The sequence below is a fragment of the Brassica napus genome, chromosome C4, assembly GCF_020379485.1.
Source record: "Brassica napus cultivar Da-Ae chromosome C4, Da-Ae, whole genome shotgun sequence".
NCBI lineage: Eukaryota > Viridiplantae > Streptophyta > Magnoliopsida > Brassicales > Brassicaceae > Brassica > Brassica napus.
The window spans coordinates 34,223,141-34,242,016 of record NC_063447.1 but is presented as its reverse complement, the minus strand read 5'-3'; the positions used below and the strand labels follow the sequence as shown (position 1 = coordinate 34,242,016).

Here is an 18,876-nt window from a genome sequence, read left to right as displayed (position 1 = left end):
AACGTCGACAACGCTATATTACCAATATATGTATTATACATATATATTCGAAGGACAGATTGATGATCATACTTTAATAAAAGTTGATGATCATACGTCTCATAAATATGTTGGTGAAGTAATTAGTGATGGATAATTCACACACCTATCTATCGCCATTACTGACAACGTAATTTTATTTTATTTTTGATAATATGTTGTGTTTAACCAGATGGAAGTAGAGGTGTCAACAGGGCGGGCTCACCAGTCCAATTTATTTTGGGCGGGCTATGGACGTGTCCAATTAATAAATGGTTTAACTGGACAAATACCAATTGGTACATGGTCCAATTGGGCGAAGACCAAATGGACAATGGGTGTCCATGGACTTCCTAAAACATGTTTTTATGAGTTTAACAAAAGAAAACATAACTTTACAATTTAACCCAAAACAATAGTTTTATCGTTAAAATAAAAAATTCACGATTTTGACGGAAAACATAATTTCACAATTTTGATGGAAAAATGTATTTCATTAATTTGGCGGGAAAATGCAATTTCTCGGTTTTGGCGGGAAAACACAATTTTTCGTTTTTGGCGTGAAAACGCAATTTCTCGGCTTTAGCGGGAAAACGCAATTTCTCGATTTTGGCGGGAAAACGCAATTTATCGGTTTCGGCGAGAAAACACAATTTCTCGGTTTCGGCGGAAAAACGTAATTTCTCGGTTTTGGCGGAAAAAACAATTTCTCGGTTTCAGCGGGAAAACGCAATTTCTCGGTTTTGGCGGGAAAACGTAATTTTCGGTTTTGGGCGGGAAAACGCAATTTTTCGGTTTTGGCAGGAAAACGCAATTTCTCGGTTTTGGCGGGAAAACACAATTTCTCGGTTTCGGCGGGAAAACGTAATTTCTCGGTTTTGGCGGAAAAACGCAATTTTCGGTTTTGGCGTGAAAACGCAATTTCTCGGTTTTAGCGGGAAAACGCAATTTCTCGATTTTGGCGGGAAAACGCAATTTCTCGGTTTCGGCGAGAAAACGCAATTTCTCGGTTTCGGCGGGAAAACGTAATTTCTCGGTTTTGGCGGAAAAACGCAATTTTCGGTTTTGGCGGGAAAACGCAATTTCTCGATTTTGGCGGGAAAACACAATTTCTCGGTTTCGGTGGGAAAGGGTAATTTCTTGGTTTAGGCGGGAAAACGCAATTTCTCGGTTTTGGCGGGAAAACGCAATTTCTCGATTTTGGCGGGAAAACACAATTTCTCGGTTTTGGCGGGAAAACGTAATTTCTCGGTTTTGGCGGAAAAACGCAATTTTCGGTTTTGGCGGAAAAACACAATTTTCGGTTTTGGAGAGAAAACACAATTTTCCGGTTTCGGTGGGAAAGCGTAATTTCTCGGTTTAGGCGGGAAAACGCAATTTCTCGGTTTTGGCGGGAAAACACAATTTTTCGGTTTCGGTGGGAAAGCGTAATTTCTCGATTTTGGCGGGAAAACGCAATTTTCGGTTTTGGCGTGAAAACGCAATTTCTTGTTTTGGCGGGAAAACGCAATTTCTCGGTTTCGACGGAAAAATGAAATTTCTCGATTTTGAAAGGAAAACATAGTTTTACAGTTTTGACAAGAAAAAAATACTTTTATAATTTTGGAAAGTAAACATAATTTCAAAATTTTAGAAATAAGATCTAAACTAATAATTAAAAAATAATTATAAATTTTATTGGGTGTCCATGGGCATGCCCATTTGGACATGGTCTCTATTGGTCTTGGACATTTGTTTGGATCATTGTCCAATATGGATCACCCATTAGTGCCCAAAACTGAAATGGTCCAACTGGTCATGCCCATTTGGACCATGGACGGACCATTTGACAGCTATAGATGGAAGGGATACGACGAGTTCTTCAAAGGTATATATTACATCCTAATCCTTAATTCTGATGATATCCTGGCTTCTAACTCTGGTTAGATACCATGACAAGTCTAACTGAAACTCTCTTATATATGCTTCAACTTTAAACAATAAGCATCAATCCAACTTGTAACATTCTTATTAATATTCCATTGGGAGCGAAAAAATACGTATATAAATAAGAATATTAATAACACAGTTCTTGCAAGAACAAAGTAGCCATTATAATGAGTCCAACAATGTGATACAAAAACAACAAATGTAAGGTTCTACATAAGCAAACACACATAAAACATCTGAAACACATTGATACACCTTAGAACATCTAGGTGAGGGGTTCTCAGTTAGAATCTCTCAGTAAAAATTATAACATTTGAATTAAAAAAATTCTCAAATAAAACTTTGGAAAAATATTTTCCTATTAAAATATTTTATTTTTAATGAGAAATTTTTAATTCATATGATTTTAGTGCATGCTTCACACATGTCATAGCAGCTTCCCTCATATAGGATATAAATTTTGTTTTATGTACCACGAGAAACTATTAAAACGGCTAAATTTCACCTGGAATCGCTTCTGTTGTAAACTAAGTACTTTAACAATAAGAACATAACATTAACATTGGAGAATTAAACAACTTTCACAGAGATTCACGAAAACATTAACCATAAATTGTTTTATATCTTAATTTTTTAACTTTTATAACAGAAAATATTGTTTCAAAATAACAACAAAGTATATAAGAGTTTTCTTATTTAAAAAAATATAAAATAGTATAAATATAAAATTCATTTTAATTATATAATAAATTATATATAAAAATTTATTAAGGGTATAATTAATTTTAACCGCTCTAACTTTTAACTTGAGAGCTCAAATGTGAAAAATCACTTCGCAAATAATAGTATAGATGACTACGTAAGAATCTGTATTACTGGAATTAGCACTGGAATTAGCACGAGAAACAAGTTCATGTATTTATGATTTTTATTCCCTTGTAAAAAGAGTTCATTTTCTAATATTCATCACTAAATTTTTATTTTTTCTTATCTTTGTACTACTGTCAATGGATTTTATTTTCTACATCGTAAAACAAAAATAAGTTTTTAGGAGGCTTTGAAAGCATCATCTTACGATTATACAATTAGCTGATTGGAATTCAAGTAAGAACCATTTATAGATATAATCTAGTTTATTAATATTTCAAAGAAAATAATAAAAATTATTGATTTCAGCAAGTTGAACTTATAAGATATTCCCATATTTCTTGTTTCAATCAAACTATGTGAAAGACTTATCATTTGTGATGCTTTGTAGTAGCTTCTAGCCTTAAGAATTCTAGGACCAGTTGGTGATGGTCTAAGTACACATGTCCAAGATATTGACGGAAGGCAATTGAGGTCGAGCATATATGGCATTGGACCGAGGCATTCATATAGTCATGTTTATTATTTTCGTGGTGAATCTCATTTTAACAAAAAGAACAGAGAAACATGAAAAAAATAGATAGTCTTATGTAGGTGTGGGCATATTAACCGAAACCCGAACCCGAACCGATCCGAAAAACCCGAACCGAACTATAAAAAAACCCGAACGGGTTTAGGATTTAGTCAGTTCGGATATCCGTACCCGATCGGTTATATCCGATATCCGAACCAATTACCCGAAGTACCCGAATATATATAGCTAACCCTAAACCTACTCTTCCATTCCCAATCAACTTTTCATCTTCTCTTCTTCAATTGCTAGTGATTTCTCATCATCTTCATCTTCGTATATGTTCAATACATACTCAAACTCAGACCGATTACAAGTATGAATCATTATACTTTGCGATTTTGATTTATGTTTGATTACAAGTAAGCTTTTATTTTCTCTTTGCTCTTTACACAAGCATGAGCTTAGACATTCATGATTATCCAGCGTTTGATTTTGATGTCTTTTTGATTTTAATTTATGAATAGATGGATTCTTTACCATTTTCTATTCAAGATAATACAAATATAAATTACACGAAGAAAAAAAATACAAGTTCGTGTTCATCAAAGTAATAAAAAATCAGAAAAATCATAAATCTTATATTAAATTGATCAATAATGTAACTTCAACAGACAATAGTGTTGTTTCTGGTCTTACATGGTCAAATCAAGGATACATGGATTTTTTATTATTATTTGTTATATAGTTCGGTTATACCCGAAATAACCCGAACCCGAACCTTAAAAACCCAAACCCGATCTGAAGTATAAAATAACCCGAACGGGTTCTGTACATCTCCACCCGAAAAGCCGAAAACCCGAAAATCCGAATCACCCGATCTGAACCCGAACGGGTATCCGAACGCCCAGACCTAGTCTTATCCACATGCGTTATACAAAACCATCGTGGGCATTTTGTTTGGTTTCACCAATCATGTACCAAAATCAAATGGGTCAACTAATTTTCGTGACAGCTTTATGGAAGATGAGTTCTCTATAGGAATCCATAGTGAAATCATACAAAATCGAAAAATTTCACTAAATCATCATACCTTTACAACTGAAACAAATTGTTTAAAATCATAAAAGAAGATAAACAAAAAATTGCAAATGAAATTTCCTTTTTTCTTTTTCATATTTTTCACAATTTTCCTTTTTTTACTAGATACAACTGCAAAATTCAACGGTTAGTTTCTCTATTTTCCTTTCTCATAAGTATTGCAATTTTTTACTACAGACCGATGTAAACGGTCATTTAGTATTATTTGATATTTTTTTTCTTTTGTCGAATCTGCTTGTCAAAATTAATATTTAACTAGCTTTGACTCGCGCTTTAAAAAACTGGATTTTTCTCGATAAAATCGAATGAAAAAATATAAAATTTTGGAAGTATTTATTTTTGTAAAAAATGGGTCTAATTATATGTATAATTGTGTTGGTTGTGTTTCCTTCAAAGCGTGGGAACGCTTACCTCTACTTCGATTCACCAACCGAATCTAGAATGTTTTACTTAAATGAAACCAATCATTTACGTTGTTGCAGCTATATTACACGATTTGACAAATCTATGGAATTGCGTTTGTGCTAACAATAGTGTTTTTGGTAGACGCTTTCGATATAGTACACTCTCTATATATACAGTTTTGTGACATATATAAGTTTCTGATTAATGGAAGTCGGAAATTAAATATTTTCAAAAATTTTACTAAAAAATTTAAAGCATATCTCCTATTTAATAAGATATGGCATAACATAACTATTTATTGCAATAATAATCACGAAAAATAGCTAACTTTAACAGTACTCCCAAAAATATTTCATTTTCAATTTACTTGAATATCTTTGTGACTCATATTGAATTAATTGAAATATATAAATTATATTGATTTAATTATTTTTTGAAAGTAATATATATTTAAAAGAGTGTTTTATTGTTCTATTGTAATTAAATGATAATGACAGAAAATGTAATATTCAAAGAAAATTAAGGACATTTCAAATAGGTATCCAAAAGAAAAACTTAATATTTTGTAACAAACGTCGAGTATAAAAATCAATAAAATAATTAATGTGGAAAATAATATATTTAGTTCGTTTAGATTCAGATATCTTTTGAATGTGTGTATATCTCATTAATCATAAAAAAAATTGAATTCATAGAATTTGAAAAATTAAAATATTATTTGTTTCAAATTTTCAAAAATTAAGCATAATGTAGGTTTCCTATTTTAAAACAGATTTCATATAAAATATAGTTGGCGTATGCATCCCCAATAATATTTATTATTATAGTATCGATTACTCGATTATTAAAAAAAAATTGAAACAAAAATTATATCTAAAATAAACATAAATAATATTAGTATTATATACACTCACGCATAGAGTCCACGGTTGATATATGAAAAATAAACAAAAGTTCTAACATTAGTAAAAGAAACAAAAAGTTATATCAAAAATATTAACGGGCTTTGGATACTATCTACCATGCAGCCAAAAAAAATTCTATTACCTTCTACACATTATAATCAGGAGCGTTCGTCGTTTTAAAGTAACATGTTTCAAAAAGGATACAACCTATCAGAAGAAGATCAAATGGGATATAATATTTATTCTTTAATAATCATAAATAAAGAATAAATAAAGAATTTATTGGGTTGTTCAAAAAAAAATTACTGTATACTATTATTTATCAATCAAAGTTATTAGATAAGATATTTGAATAGTTTGAGACTTACGAATTTGAGCCTTAGGGAGGTTATTGGAACATGAATTTTTTTGGAATTTGATGATTTTAATAGTTGAGAGGATTTTACAAGTTAACTAGATTGAATAAATTTTATCAAATACTTTTACATAGATTTTCATTACTTGCGTATAGAATTCTATTGATTGTTATTAATTTTTAAAGTAAGAAATTAAAGGTGGTAGAAAAAAATGGAAAACAAAATGGAAAGAAAATCATTTCAATTAAGGCAATTCTTAAACAACTTTTAAAAAAGTTTTTCTCACAAAAAAGATCTCAAGAAATAAAATGATCAAAAAATTTAATTTATACTTTTACTTTATAGATATATAAATAATAAATAATAAAAATATTTTTTATATAATTTCAAAATATACGTTTTAAATTTGAATTTTTGTAAAAATATTTGAATTATTATTTTTGAAATGTTTTTTTTTTTAAATTCGAAAGTGCTTTTTAAAACTATTTTTACAATTTTTATTTTAAATTTTTAATATTTTTTCTATTTTTTTTAAGTTGTGAATTGTATTATGTTAAAGTTGTGATTTGTATATTATTTCATTCCTCAATTTGAGTTTTTGTATGTGAGTGTATTTTATTACTTTGATTTCAAAAATCTTATGGGTATAGATGATATTCTCCAAGTTGAGTACTATGAGTAAAAACAAAGAAAATTTACATCCCAATAACAATAGATTTTAATATAATCTTAAAATCAATGAAAACTAAATTTTTCTAATGACAAAGGGTTTTGAGTGGAATTTAAAAATCATCATCCCAATAACAATGGATTTTATTTAGATTTTAAAAATTCACAAACCAATAACAACGGAATCTCAAAATTTAATAATTCCTATAGAATATTTTTCACAATAACCCCCCTTAATTGTGGTACATATGAATTTATTGTACATTTGATTTAGGAAGTTATGTATTAAATAAGAAAAATACAATTAATTCTTAAAATTAGGATTAGTTAATACTTCAGTGGTATTTAGGTGTAATTAAGTTATCGTTTTAAGGGTTAGTTTCAATATGTAGTTCATTTTTAATAGTATAGATAATGTTTAACGTCCCCATTCTTTTGCTTTTTCGTAAGTATTTTTAAAGTGATTATCTTGCATCCCTCATTTTACATACAAAGATCGTACTGTTTTAATGTTTGGTGGAAGCTCTGTTTTGTTTTCCAGGGTGTGGATTATCTGAAATATATATATATATATATATATACCGTGCCTAAAAATTTGAAGCATTGGCTTAGGACATCTAATTTTTTCAAAATAATAAAGGTATTTTTTTAGTTTTCTCTATTCAATTAATAAGAATACAAATGAAATAAAATGTTTAGAGAAATTTTTATGATAGTTATGATAAAGAAAACAAGAGTATATTATAAAATATAGCTTTCATACTTAAGAAACCAAAATTGTATATAATCATTTTAAATGTTAAAAAATCAATATAATAAATAAAAATTGGTTATTTCATATAAAAGATTGTTTGATTTGACTATTTTATATTTCTTTAAGAATATCATATAAAATATTAGTCATATTATTTATTTTAATAGAACTGGTTAAATGATTTAAACTTAACTTAATATTTTTCTTTGGAAAAGTAAAGACTAATATTTGTTTAGTTGATTAGTTTTATTTATTTCTAATATATGTACTAACTGTGGTAACATTTTGTAGTTAAATGTAGGCATTTTATTTTTAATCGTTTATGGCAGTTCTAAAGGCTCGCACGGCACTGGTTTCAACCTAGGTATAAAGCCCTTGTCCCATGGAAAGATTTGATCTTTATAATTTGATATGGCACCATATATCATGAACTCTTTTTGGAATAAGTTTTCAAAAAAAAAAACACTTGTTACTGTTTATGGTGTCGAGATATCCTCCAATGTGTGATGCACTATATGTTACTGGTAGCTCAATCTTCTACTCACTTTGTGAGTGGTTCATAAATCAAAATTTCTTCACATAGGACGAGTAAAATTAATACCTTTTATTTACCATGTTTTCGTGTTTGCAGTTATGGGCAGAAGAAGTTGGAAACAGTTGGCGCACAACTGATGCCATCAACGATACATGGACAAGTTAACATGTATTGTATTAGATAAACCTGGCGTTTCATATGTTTTTACTGAGACTTGAGTAGTATGAACATTGAGTTGCTTGGAGATGGATTGGTTTGTTCAAGTTATGATCAAATTGCTTTAAGCTTCTTTTTTTTTTGTTGTTTATGAATTATGCCTAAAGCTGCTGATTTGTATAACCAGTGGGCTGCATATGCTGGACTAATGGTATACATTCATTTAAGATCTCAAAAAGTGTTCTCAGCTGGAGTCACACCTAGCGCACTTGAATTATTGATCACACTCGTTTACATTGCACTAGATCCGCATATGTTGGAAGTTAGGAAGACTTACGAGGAGTATCGTGGTCATTTAAGCAAAAATGAAGGTATTCAAACTAATTTCATGGTTTCTTAATTTTCTTATATAATCCTTAATTTGATCTCTGCCTAATGGTTCTTCTGTAGGCACCATTTTTTATTGGTTGTAATGTAAGTAACAACCGCTGAAACTTTTGAGTAAGGAGGTCATCACTTTAAACCAAGGTGAACTTCCATTATTTTATACTTGTTACATTGTATCGTAGATAAAAAAAAACTCAACTTTAGACAATCTTAATATTTTTAATAAACAAAACGTCACTGTCTTAGATCACCCCCAATGGAGGGAGGTTCTCTTCCAAAGTTTCTTAATATGCATATGTATATATAAATATTAGTATTTAATTGCGGAGTTCTAAAAACTACGAAAAATCCAATTAAAGTATCTAATATTTTAACATAAATTTTGATAAATTAAATAAAAAATTAAAATAACCAAGTGGTGGTAGTCTAGTGGTAATCTTTTGGGGCTTGGTGTATACTCACATCAGTCATGGATTCGATTCCCCTTGGGAACTAAATTATCATCATTTGGCCAGTCTGGGCTTGGGCTTCGGCCCAAGTGGTTTACATGGTAGATTGTAACAGATGATCGGTTCACCCCCTGACATTAGTCGGAAGGTATTCCAAACTCGGGTCAGGCAGTGTGGTACCCAGTCCACTCTACTCCCGAGGCCGACCGGATCAGCCGATAGAGTTTATCAAAAAAATATATATATATAATTAAAATAAAATAAACAATTTTGGTAAATTTAAATTATATTTATAAACAGATATGTATATATTTAATATTATAAACTTATAATAAATTTTTATAAATACAGATATGTATATATCTAATTTATCATTCGTTTGTCATTTGTTTCTAACAAAGTAAGGACTAATGGTAATGGTTAGTTTCTATATATAGGTTTACAAATTATGTGTTTTTATGTTGTAATGTAGGCCAGTAACTTCGCTATTACCAAAAATATTCCGATTGAGTTAAAAATGTAAAAAGTAAACATAAGTCAATATGTAATGTAAATATTAGGCTAAACTACTATAGATGTTTATTATATAAAATTATTGGGTTTTAGGTTTCAAAAACCAAATACTAAACCAGTAAAGATAACGAAAACTTATATCAAAAATAAATAAAACACTAAAATAATTTATTTACAAAAAAATAAATAGTGTGCCAAAAGCTTAAATTGACTAATAGCAACACATATCTGAAACATAAATAATGTGCCCAAAAAAGAAGAATTTGACCGAATATCTAAAATTAATAATGGGCCAAAAAAACATTTGACTTTGAACATGCAACTTAATTTCCGGTCAACATATAATTTTTTTTCATATTAACATATATGCAAATAAACTCTTAATTACAAGTGAAGTCAAACCCCGCTTAATTACTTTCCAATCAGATTTCTAATATATATATACGTAATGCTTCAGAAAGCAATCTTCAAAATCTCTCAAGTCTCTCAAGCAAAAAAAAAAAAACCCCTAATACTGTAATTTAGACGAGACTCCATTACTCTAAACATGTCATATGGTTCGTGGTTTTTAGACGAGACTCCATTACCAAAACTAGGCTTTCTCGGGCAAGGAAACTATGGCTATGTCACCCTGGTTCGAAACAACGATGGACTACTCATGGCTAAGAAAACATCTTTCCTCAAATACTCAGAGGATCTCGAGAAAGAAGTAAGGATCATGGATCGCTTCTTTTCAATCAATTTCAACACCGTGAGAGCCACGAGCCCTGCTGTCTCCTACGAAACCATGCCATTCAACGTGAAAGTCTGTTCCATTCACATGGAAGTCGCACCACATGGTTCACTCAAAGACATGCTGACCAAAGCCGGTGGGACATTACCGGAGAACGTCATCGGTTATTGCATTTTCCAGGTTCTTGAAGGGCTTAGGGATCTTCACCAACACAGTTATGTCCATTGTGATCTCAAGCCAGAGAACATACTCATCTTCCCGAGCTATGCTCAGGAAGATCTTTGCGAGCTCAAACTTGGTGACTTCGGTTCGGCTAAGGAACCCAATGGACCTGATCCAGTGGATGGGTCTTTGTTCGAGGACAATCCGGGTTATTTGGCTCCTGAGGCGGTCGGGCCACGTGGAGTGATCTCGTCGGCGGTTGATATCTGGTCCTTAGGTACCATGGTGATTGAGATGATGGGTATTACTATAAGTGGATGGAGTGATTACGTGCCGGGGACTCTATCGCAGATGACTTGGGACTTTGTGAGGAGATGTAGAGTGCGGAATCCAAGGGCTAGAGCCACCGCGGAGGAGCTCATGAGTCATTCTTTTGTTAACCAAAGTCTTGGGGCTCCACCGCTTGAGCTGCTTCCAGTTCCTTCTTGCCTAAGTAATGGAGTGGTTCAAGGAAGGCTTTTCTAGAAGATATATGATGGAATGTGATGAAGAGGGCCGTGAGATTGCGGGTGGAGATGAGCCGGAAAGCAATTGTTTTTATTTTCGTTGGTGTCAAGTTATTGTCAAGTTATTGTCGTTAAAAATATAAAAAAAGTTATTGTCGTTTAATTTGCATTTTGTTTCTTTTTCTTTTTGGTTAAAAGCATTTTGTTTCTTATTAATATAAACTCATTTGGTTCAGTTTCAAAAAAAAATACAAACTCATTTGGTGGCTTCACGGGCCTAGTAGAGAAGTTCGGTGTGTTTCTCCGACCGAGCCTGTGAAAAGTCTAAGACACCCGTTTGTCTAGTGAACAACGAAGTCTCCTTTTCCTTCTTCTCCTCGTATTTCCGTTTATTTTGGTCGTGGAGATGATGAACCCACCGTCGTGTTGAAGAAGGAAGTGCTCTTAGAACCATATTTTGGATTTCGCTCTGATTCCAAGTAACGGAAATTGAATATTGTGGTGCATTAGATAGTAAACATTCATGTGGTGTGTATGTGTTGGGGTTGAAATGGATAGAGGGCCACAAATGAATAATTTAAATGTGTGTTAATGTGGTAACGTGGGAATTTAGTGATCATGATCGGGTGATTTATCAGGCGTCAGATTTTTTTTTTACTTTTGTTTATTTTGCTAATAGTAATATAGATGTTATAAAGGTCAACTAGAATAATATTTTTTTCATTGTTAGTAACGTTGACAAAATCTATCGTAATACTATTTATGAAGTGATTTTAAATATTAAAACAGAAGTCACAACCTTAATTCACGTGTGATTTTTTTGAAAATGGACCTAATGGACCTATTCCTAGAAAATCATGTTACATTCAATCTCTAATCTTATCACTTAAATTTTGGACCTACCAAAAATTTTTATTGGGCTATTAATAATTGGATTTAAACAATAGATGATCCATTAGATTTATAGATAGTATAAATAAAATAAATATAATTTAATGTTGTAATACTATAACGTCATATGTTAAATATTTAAATATTTGTCGATGTTAACTTTTAAAATTATAAAGATTTTTTTATTTAAATAACAAAATCATATTATCTAACAATGATTAATCTTTGATACCTTAAACCAATGAAAACAAATTTTAAGCTATATAGTTTATTTTAAAATTAAACAAAAACTAAATGTTTAATTATTTACTTGATAATATAAATCTATGAAGCGAAAAGTTTAATTTCTTAAAAACTTTCTAAATTTGTGAAGTGTTTCAATATCTTTGAATATGTCAATAAAACAATATTGTACTAATCTTTATATATATAGTTACGATTTTAATAATGAAATAATAATCCGAAAATTATATATGGAAGAAGATACAAATACATGTGAAAGTTTGAAACAATCTATTCAATGAAAAAATATACCGTAAAATTATTATGTTTTAAAAATTGATAGACCCATGCATATTATAATATATACCAATTAGAGTTGAAAACAAAATATTTATATAAAATTATATGAAAACAAAAACCCGCGCGGTTGCACTGGTCGAGATCTAGTTTAGTTTATTTGTCATGATTTCCATTATTTTAGGTAATTTTGCTTATTTATTAATTCGGTTTAAGCTAAGTCATTAATTTATTAATAGTTTTTAGTTGAGTCCATAATTTATTAATTTAAATAATATAGCTATAAAATATGTAATTAGATATATAATTATTTTGATTTTGCTTATTTGTCATGTTTTCCATGATTTTAGTCAATTTTGTTTATTTGTCATGTTTTAATTAGGTTTTAGCTTAGTCATTGATTTATAAATAATTTTTAGATGAATCACTAATTTATTAATTTAAAAAATATCCGTAATGAATTTTATATATAATTAAAAAATAATTTTGATTTAATAATATTTAAATCTATATGTTATATTAAAATTCTTATTTTCTTATTTGTCATATTTTATTAGGTTTAAAGCTTTTATATAGGTCATTGATTTATTATTAGTTTTTAACTGAGTATTTATTAATTTTCAAAAAACCCGTAATGAATTTTATATATAATAAAACACGCATTTTATTTTAATAATATTAAATTTATATGTTATATTAAATAATTAATTATAAACTAATATAATAAAATTGTGAAAATATATTTAAAAATTAAAAGAATTCTTATATATATTGTGTTGCTATCTGAAAACAATATTTTTTATTTTAAAGTTAAAAAACTAAGATATAAAACAGTTTATAATTAAATATTAGTCAAACAAAATTATTTATATAAAGATATTTTCTAACTATTTCTAATATATGAGTGTTTTAAAACTTTTAACACAATAATAAGTACATAGTTCGATGAACAGTTTTTTGACATATATAAATAATTTGATGTTTGATTTAACTATTTAAAATCATAAATAATAACTTAACTTGTGACTGATTTCAAAACAAATTTTCTTGCTTTTACCTTAAACCAGTTTAAGTTTAATCCGTGAAACACTATAATTTCAGTTGGTGACCCCCAGGAGTGGGCGTTCGGGTACCCATTCGGATTCGGTTCGGATCTATTCGGGTTTCGGGTTTTCGGGTTTAAAGATTTTAGTCTCATTCGGGTATTTCTAAATTTCAGTTCAAGTTCGGTTCAGATCTTTGCGGGTTCGGTTCGGGTTTGGACAACCCATTCAAATTATTTTTAAAATTTTAATATTCATTATATGCTTAAAATTTCGCAAAATCTATAAAACAAAATAATATATTACACATAAATTTGTATAATATATGTCAACATACCTAAAATTAACATATAAATTGGTTTGATTTGGATAGAAAATCAATAGATATTTCAAGTATTTTGGTGTTTTGAATATATTTTAGCTATTTTAGACATTTACTTTTGACTATTTATGTATATTTTCAAGTATTTTAGACAACTTAAAAGTTCTTATATATTTTGGATGTTTTTAATATATATTAAATCTAAAAATAAGTAATATATTTAGGTATATAAATCTATTACGGTTACATTCGGATACCCGAGATATTTCGGTTCGGATCGGATTCGATTTCGGTTCTTTAGATACCGAAATTTTGAACCCGTTCGGATATTTAATCAACTTCAGTTCGGGTTCGGTACTACTTTTTCGGATCAGGTTCGGTTCGGTTCTTCGGATCCGGGTTTTATGCCTAGCCCTAGTGACCACTAGAAGAATGAAAAAAATGAAAAAAATAAAAAAATAAAATTTTATTTGAGGAATTAAAAAATAAAAAAAAATATGAATTTTTGTTCAACTTGTTCCTTATCAAAATTGCATAAAGAACTAAAATTTTAACATAACTGGTATAAATTTTGAAGAACAAAGAATTCACCATAATTTTTTTTCTTCGACATGTTCACCAATTAGAGTTTTATAATGCTGATTTTTGGATTAATAAGACATAAAATAATAAGTATTCCTAAGATGATTATGCCCGCATGTACTGCTAAACCACCTAGTAAAATTATAAGCTACAACAATTTATGTTCTTTTCGAAAAAGTTGGTGAATATTATATTTTCCTTCAATTCCACAATCCAACGTGGAACAATCAGAGAAGGATAAAAACAATCTACAACTTTTTACCACGTCATCCAATGAATGAATGACACGTGAATAAAAAGCTAAAAATGAAATAGTCTCTCCACCAATCATCACTGTCTACACTTGTTCATGATCTCAACAGGAAAAGAGAGTTCGACCTGCAATGGTGGCTGCGGCGCATCATAGTTAAGACTGGGGTTTCTTATTCGCTTTTGTGTTTCCATTAGGTTATTCATCTTTGAGCTAAAATTAAGAGAGTCGCAACCTGAAACTGGTGATTCTCATGAGTGATCCTAGTGGTGGTCACATAGCCTCAGTGGAAGCCATTAAAGGTGCATATGATTAAGTATAGCTTCTAGCTCTGAGAGCTGAACCATCCAAAGTCTTCATATTTATCCTTTTTTTTTCTTGTTCAATATTCATTACATGTCTGGATCAGATATAACTAAAGACATCAGGTTGTGGAGGACAAACTTATGATACAGAAGGTTCAGCATTTGCTTGGTAAGGTTAGGAAACTCAACTCCATATATCTATTGTTCAGGGCGTTTGGGAATACGGTAGATCAGTGGCGGATCTAGAAACTCTTTTAATCGAGGGCACAATTTTATAATTAGATTATATAATTTAAATATTTTTTTTCAAATAACTATATATTAATAATAAATATATATTTATTTTAAAATATTATATTATATTATATTTTTGTCAAGCATTTTTGTTCACAAAAGAAATACTTAGGTTGTTTCAAAACTTTTCACAACTCACTCTAATATTAATATATATATATATATATTAATAAAGGTACAAACTAGTTTCAAAGAAAAAGAAATTGAAATAAAAATGATGCAAAACAAATTAAACACAAAATTGATGCAAAACAAATTAAACATACAGATGAACAAATTACATGGAAATGATGCTTCTTATGGGACCTACCGAAAATAAAATGGCTGGTAAAAAAACTGTTATTTTTTTTTTTGAAACACAACTTTCATTTATAACTTCAAGAACTACAAAAACAAGAGGGAATTAAGCTACAAAAACAAGAGGGAATTAAGCATCCTCTTAGAAACAAACAATAAACTACAAGGAGAAATGAAATCAAACAGGACAAATCTTCATATGAAAATGACAACACACTCAAGACAATGCTTGAATGCGTCTGGAGAGCCTTCACGACAAAGTCGGACAGCTGAGAAATAGTCACAAGTGACGTTGAGGGACAACCCCCACCAACGAGAAGAACCGAAGTAATCTCAATTGCACCTTCTGACCCGTACAGACCGCTACACAAGGTGACAAACCGGTGAGTGAGTTGAAACAAAAACTCGGGATAGAACCCAAGAGGACATCTCCATTCATTGAAGGAAGGTATGGTGGTGAAATACTCTCCTCATTAGAGGAGGATGATGACAAATTCTTCCTAAAGAAGTGATATTGCAATAATATCAGATTATAAACTCCTATGAACCCATGGGAAATCTTCAAATTATCCAAAGAATTCAGACCAGCAGCTAAATATCTCACGTCTAGAACTGATAGTCTGGCCTTTAGAATCTTGATAATTTGGTTATAAGCTTCAGCAAAAGAGTTGGGCCAGGCCCACTTAGGTATAGATCTCAGTTCAGAAGCAAAGGCATACACCGGGAAGTTACGAGACGTCATGGATCTCGGTTGAAGGTCGGAGATGGTACGTATGACGTCGACTGAGAGATATATGGCACTCGCCGGCGGAGAGACAAGTTTACTGAGGTAAGCTGGGTTACCATCGAAGCCGGATGGCGAAGGAGACGGTTGGTGAAGGTAAGCTGAGCCGCGGTTGAGAAGAGGGCACACATGGGAAGATGACAACACACTTAGAGGCGAGAAAAGTGAAGAGCTTCGGATTAGATCCGGATCGAGGCTTGAGTTGTCGTGGATTCTGGTGTCGTATAAGTGAAAAAGTGCAACACCCAGTCGATTTGTTGTCTCACTTCCCGGTGGCGGAAAGCGAGAGTTTGTACGTTGAGATCTGAACTCCATGAGCAATTGAAGAGCAAGGACAAAGTTGACGGTGTGGCTTGTCCGTCGACAGCCAGAGAGAGGTTCACCGGAAAACGTTCCCGTGAACCAGAGTACAACGGTGGTGAAGAAAAAAAAAAAACATCAATTAAGGGAATACGGAGCATCTAACTATTCACACAAACTATAGAGGGGGGCACACTGAAACCACTGGGATACTTGCCAAAACTTGGTAAAATGAACAAAACATATATATAATTAGTTGGGGGCACGTGACCCCGTACTCATCAACGTGGGTCCGCTCCTGGGGTAGATACTGTCTTCATTTTGATAAATCATTTCCTCTTTAGTACATATCGACTTATGTGACTCTGTTTAATGTCAGCAGTCCCCGTCAACATCTCATTTGGAGGCATGTGAGTTTTGCTGTAAACGACAATACAGCTCAGCTATGCCTTCGGATCGTCCTGTCTCCTGTGGCTGGAAGAGCTAGCTTCAAAGTCACTTGATTTGGATATGAAAGTATGTCATTTGTACTTGGACTGGTTGACGTAATTGTAGTTCCTGTAACTTTATATACGTGATACGTCAATTAGAAACAGAAGCTGAACAAAAGTTTGTTCCTGCTACTTTTTATTTTCTAGCAGTCTTTTCTCTCTACTTAGAGAAATGCTTGATCTGTTTGTATATAAATGGATCTGAGTATCTCCTGCAGAACACTTCCACAATATTATTGCTTCTGGAATCAGAGTCAGGTGTTTGTGTTTCCTAATTGTCATATATTTAGTGTGTTGGTAGTGTTTCCTATGCTTTGTTCAACTTCGGTAAAGATTTGCGTGATAGAGCTGATTAGGAAAATGATTGGTATTTCAATTTAATATTCGCTTTAGAGATTAGTTTTAGATGTTTCCCTTTAGATAAACCCTGATTTTACCTTCTCCTTGTTTCCTTCTCCGGCAATAGCATAAGGTAAAGGGAGCGAGAAGAAGTCACTGACCAACATGGTGATACCTTTGTTTTGATAGCTAGAAATTGTGGAACTTAGTTATCAGAAACTGTAACACTTTTGTAAGTGTTCCTCTGACTCATTCGAAACCGTTAGAATAACATTTGTTTTTTATATTTTGATCCTCATTGATGTCATTAGGCGAATTGCTAGTTAAACTACTCTTCTGATGTTCTTATATATGTTGCCAGTTTCTGAATAATGTTTTCATGTTCAGAGCCGTCTCAGTCTTATGTGGAATTATGTTATAATCAGAGAACTAGAGAAACAGCCAACGCCGTCGGGAAGTTGCTATAGCTGAAAATAAAAAGATACATTGGTGATGTTATAGCTCACAATCACGTTTTTGTCATGGTGTGGGACAAACTGCTCAAGCTAAGAATAGATGATCCACATGTGTAAGAACAAAAATTTTGGAGGTATGTAAAACAATCACACATGTGTAAGAACAAAAATTTTGGAGGTTAAATGTCTGGATGTGGATGCCCTCTTCATATCTCACATTTTAGTGAACTAAGCCCATAAGCAAAGGCACTCACGGAAGAATCAAACCGTATGCTTTCTAACTTCTACTGAGTTTTTACACTCTTCTACAGTCTTTACTTGCTCTATGTATTTAATAGCATCAACATCTTTTGTTTTGCAGCATACATGCGAAGCCCATGCCACACTGAGCTAGAGACAGGAGCAAGTGAAGTAAGAAGTAAGTTTACATTCGTTTTAATGTTCTCAATTCATCATTTGGTAATGCCCTTGTGCTGTATCTTCTTGAATTAATACAGCCTGAGACAATTGTCTGCGTTTGATTCAGTATGTGTAGATCGTTTGATTCAGTATGTGCTTTGTTGGTGAATGAATTCAAAGGAATTAAAACAGCTTTGAGCATCAATCTGAAATTGAGATTTATACATCTGCAAAAAAATAAAAAAAATATTTACAATTCAACAAAGTTGTTACCGATTGAATACAAATCTATGAACATAATCGAATACGATCAAATGTGGATTTAGGATGATGTGTTTAAGTTGCCATAAATAATTTACAAAAACATGCTTTATTTTATTAATTTATTAAATAAAATTAGTTTAGGGTTTTTTCGTTAAATACTTAGTTTGGGGTTTTTTACCCAAAACAAACTTAGTTGAGGAGTTTTAACATTAAAAATCCTTATTTTATTGTGAATATTTGAAAGAGATTTTACAAAGAACTCAGACGTTTAGATTACAGAAAACTTTTAGATTCAATTTGGTTTGATTCACAACTCACACCATAGCTTGGTATTTATGGTACAAAACTTAAAGTATATTACAAGGTATATTTTGGTGTATCTGGG

At 31.2% G+C, this 18,876-nt stretch overlaps 1 protein-coding gene across 1 annotated transcript; it reads left to right on the top strand.

Annotated features, from left to right (window-relative positions):
- The first annotated feature begins 9,765 nt into the window (after positions 1-9,765).
- Positions 9,766-11,836, top strand: LOC125585170 (mitogen-activated protein kinase kinase kinase 3-like). Its single transcript, XM_048753758.1, has one exon. The coding sequence runs from the start codon at positions 10,103-10,105 to the stop codon at positions 10,973-10,975; it is 873 nt and encodes a 290-aa protein (XP_048609715.1). The 5' UTR covers positions 9,766-10,102; the 3' UTR covers positions 10,976-11,836.
- Positions 11,837-18,876: the final 7,040 nt, after the last annotated feature.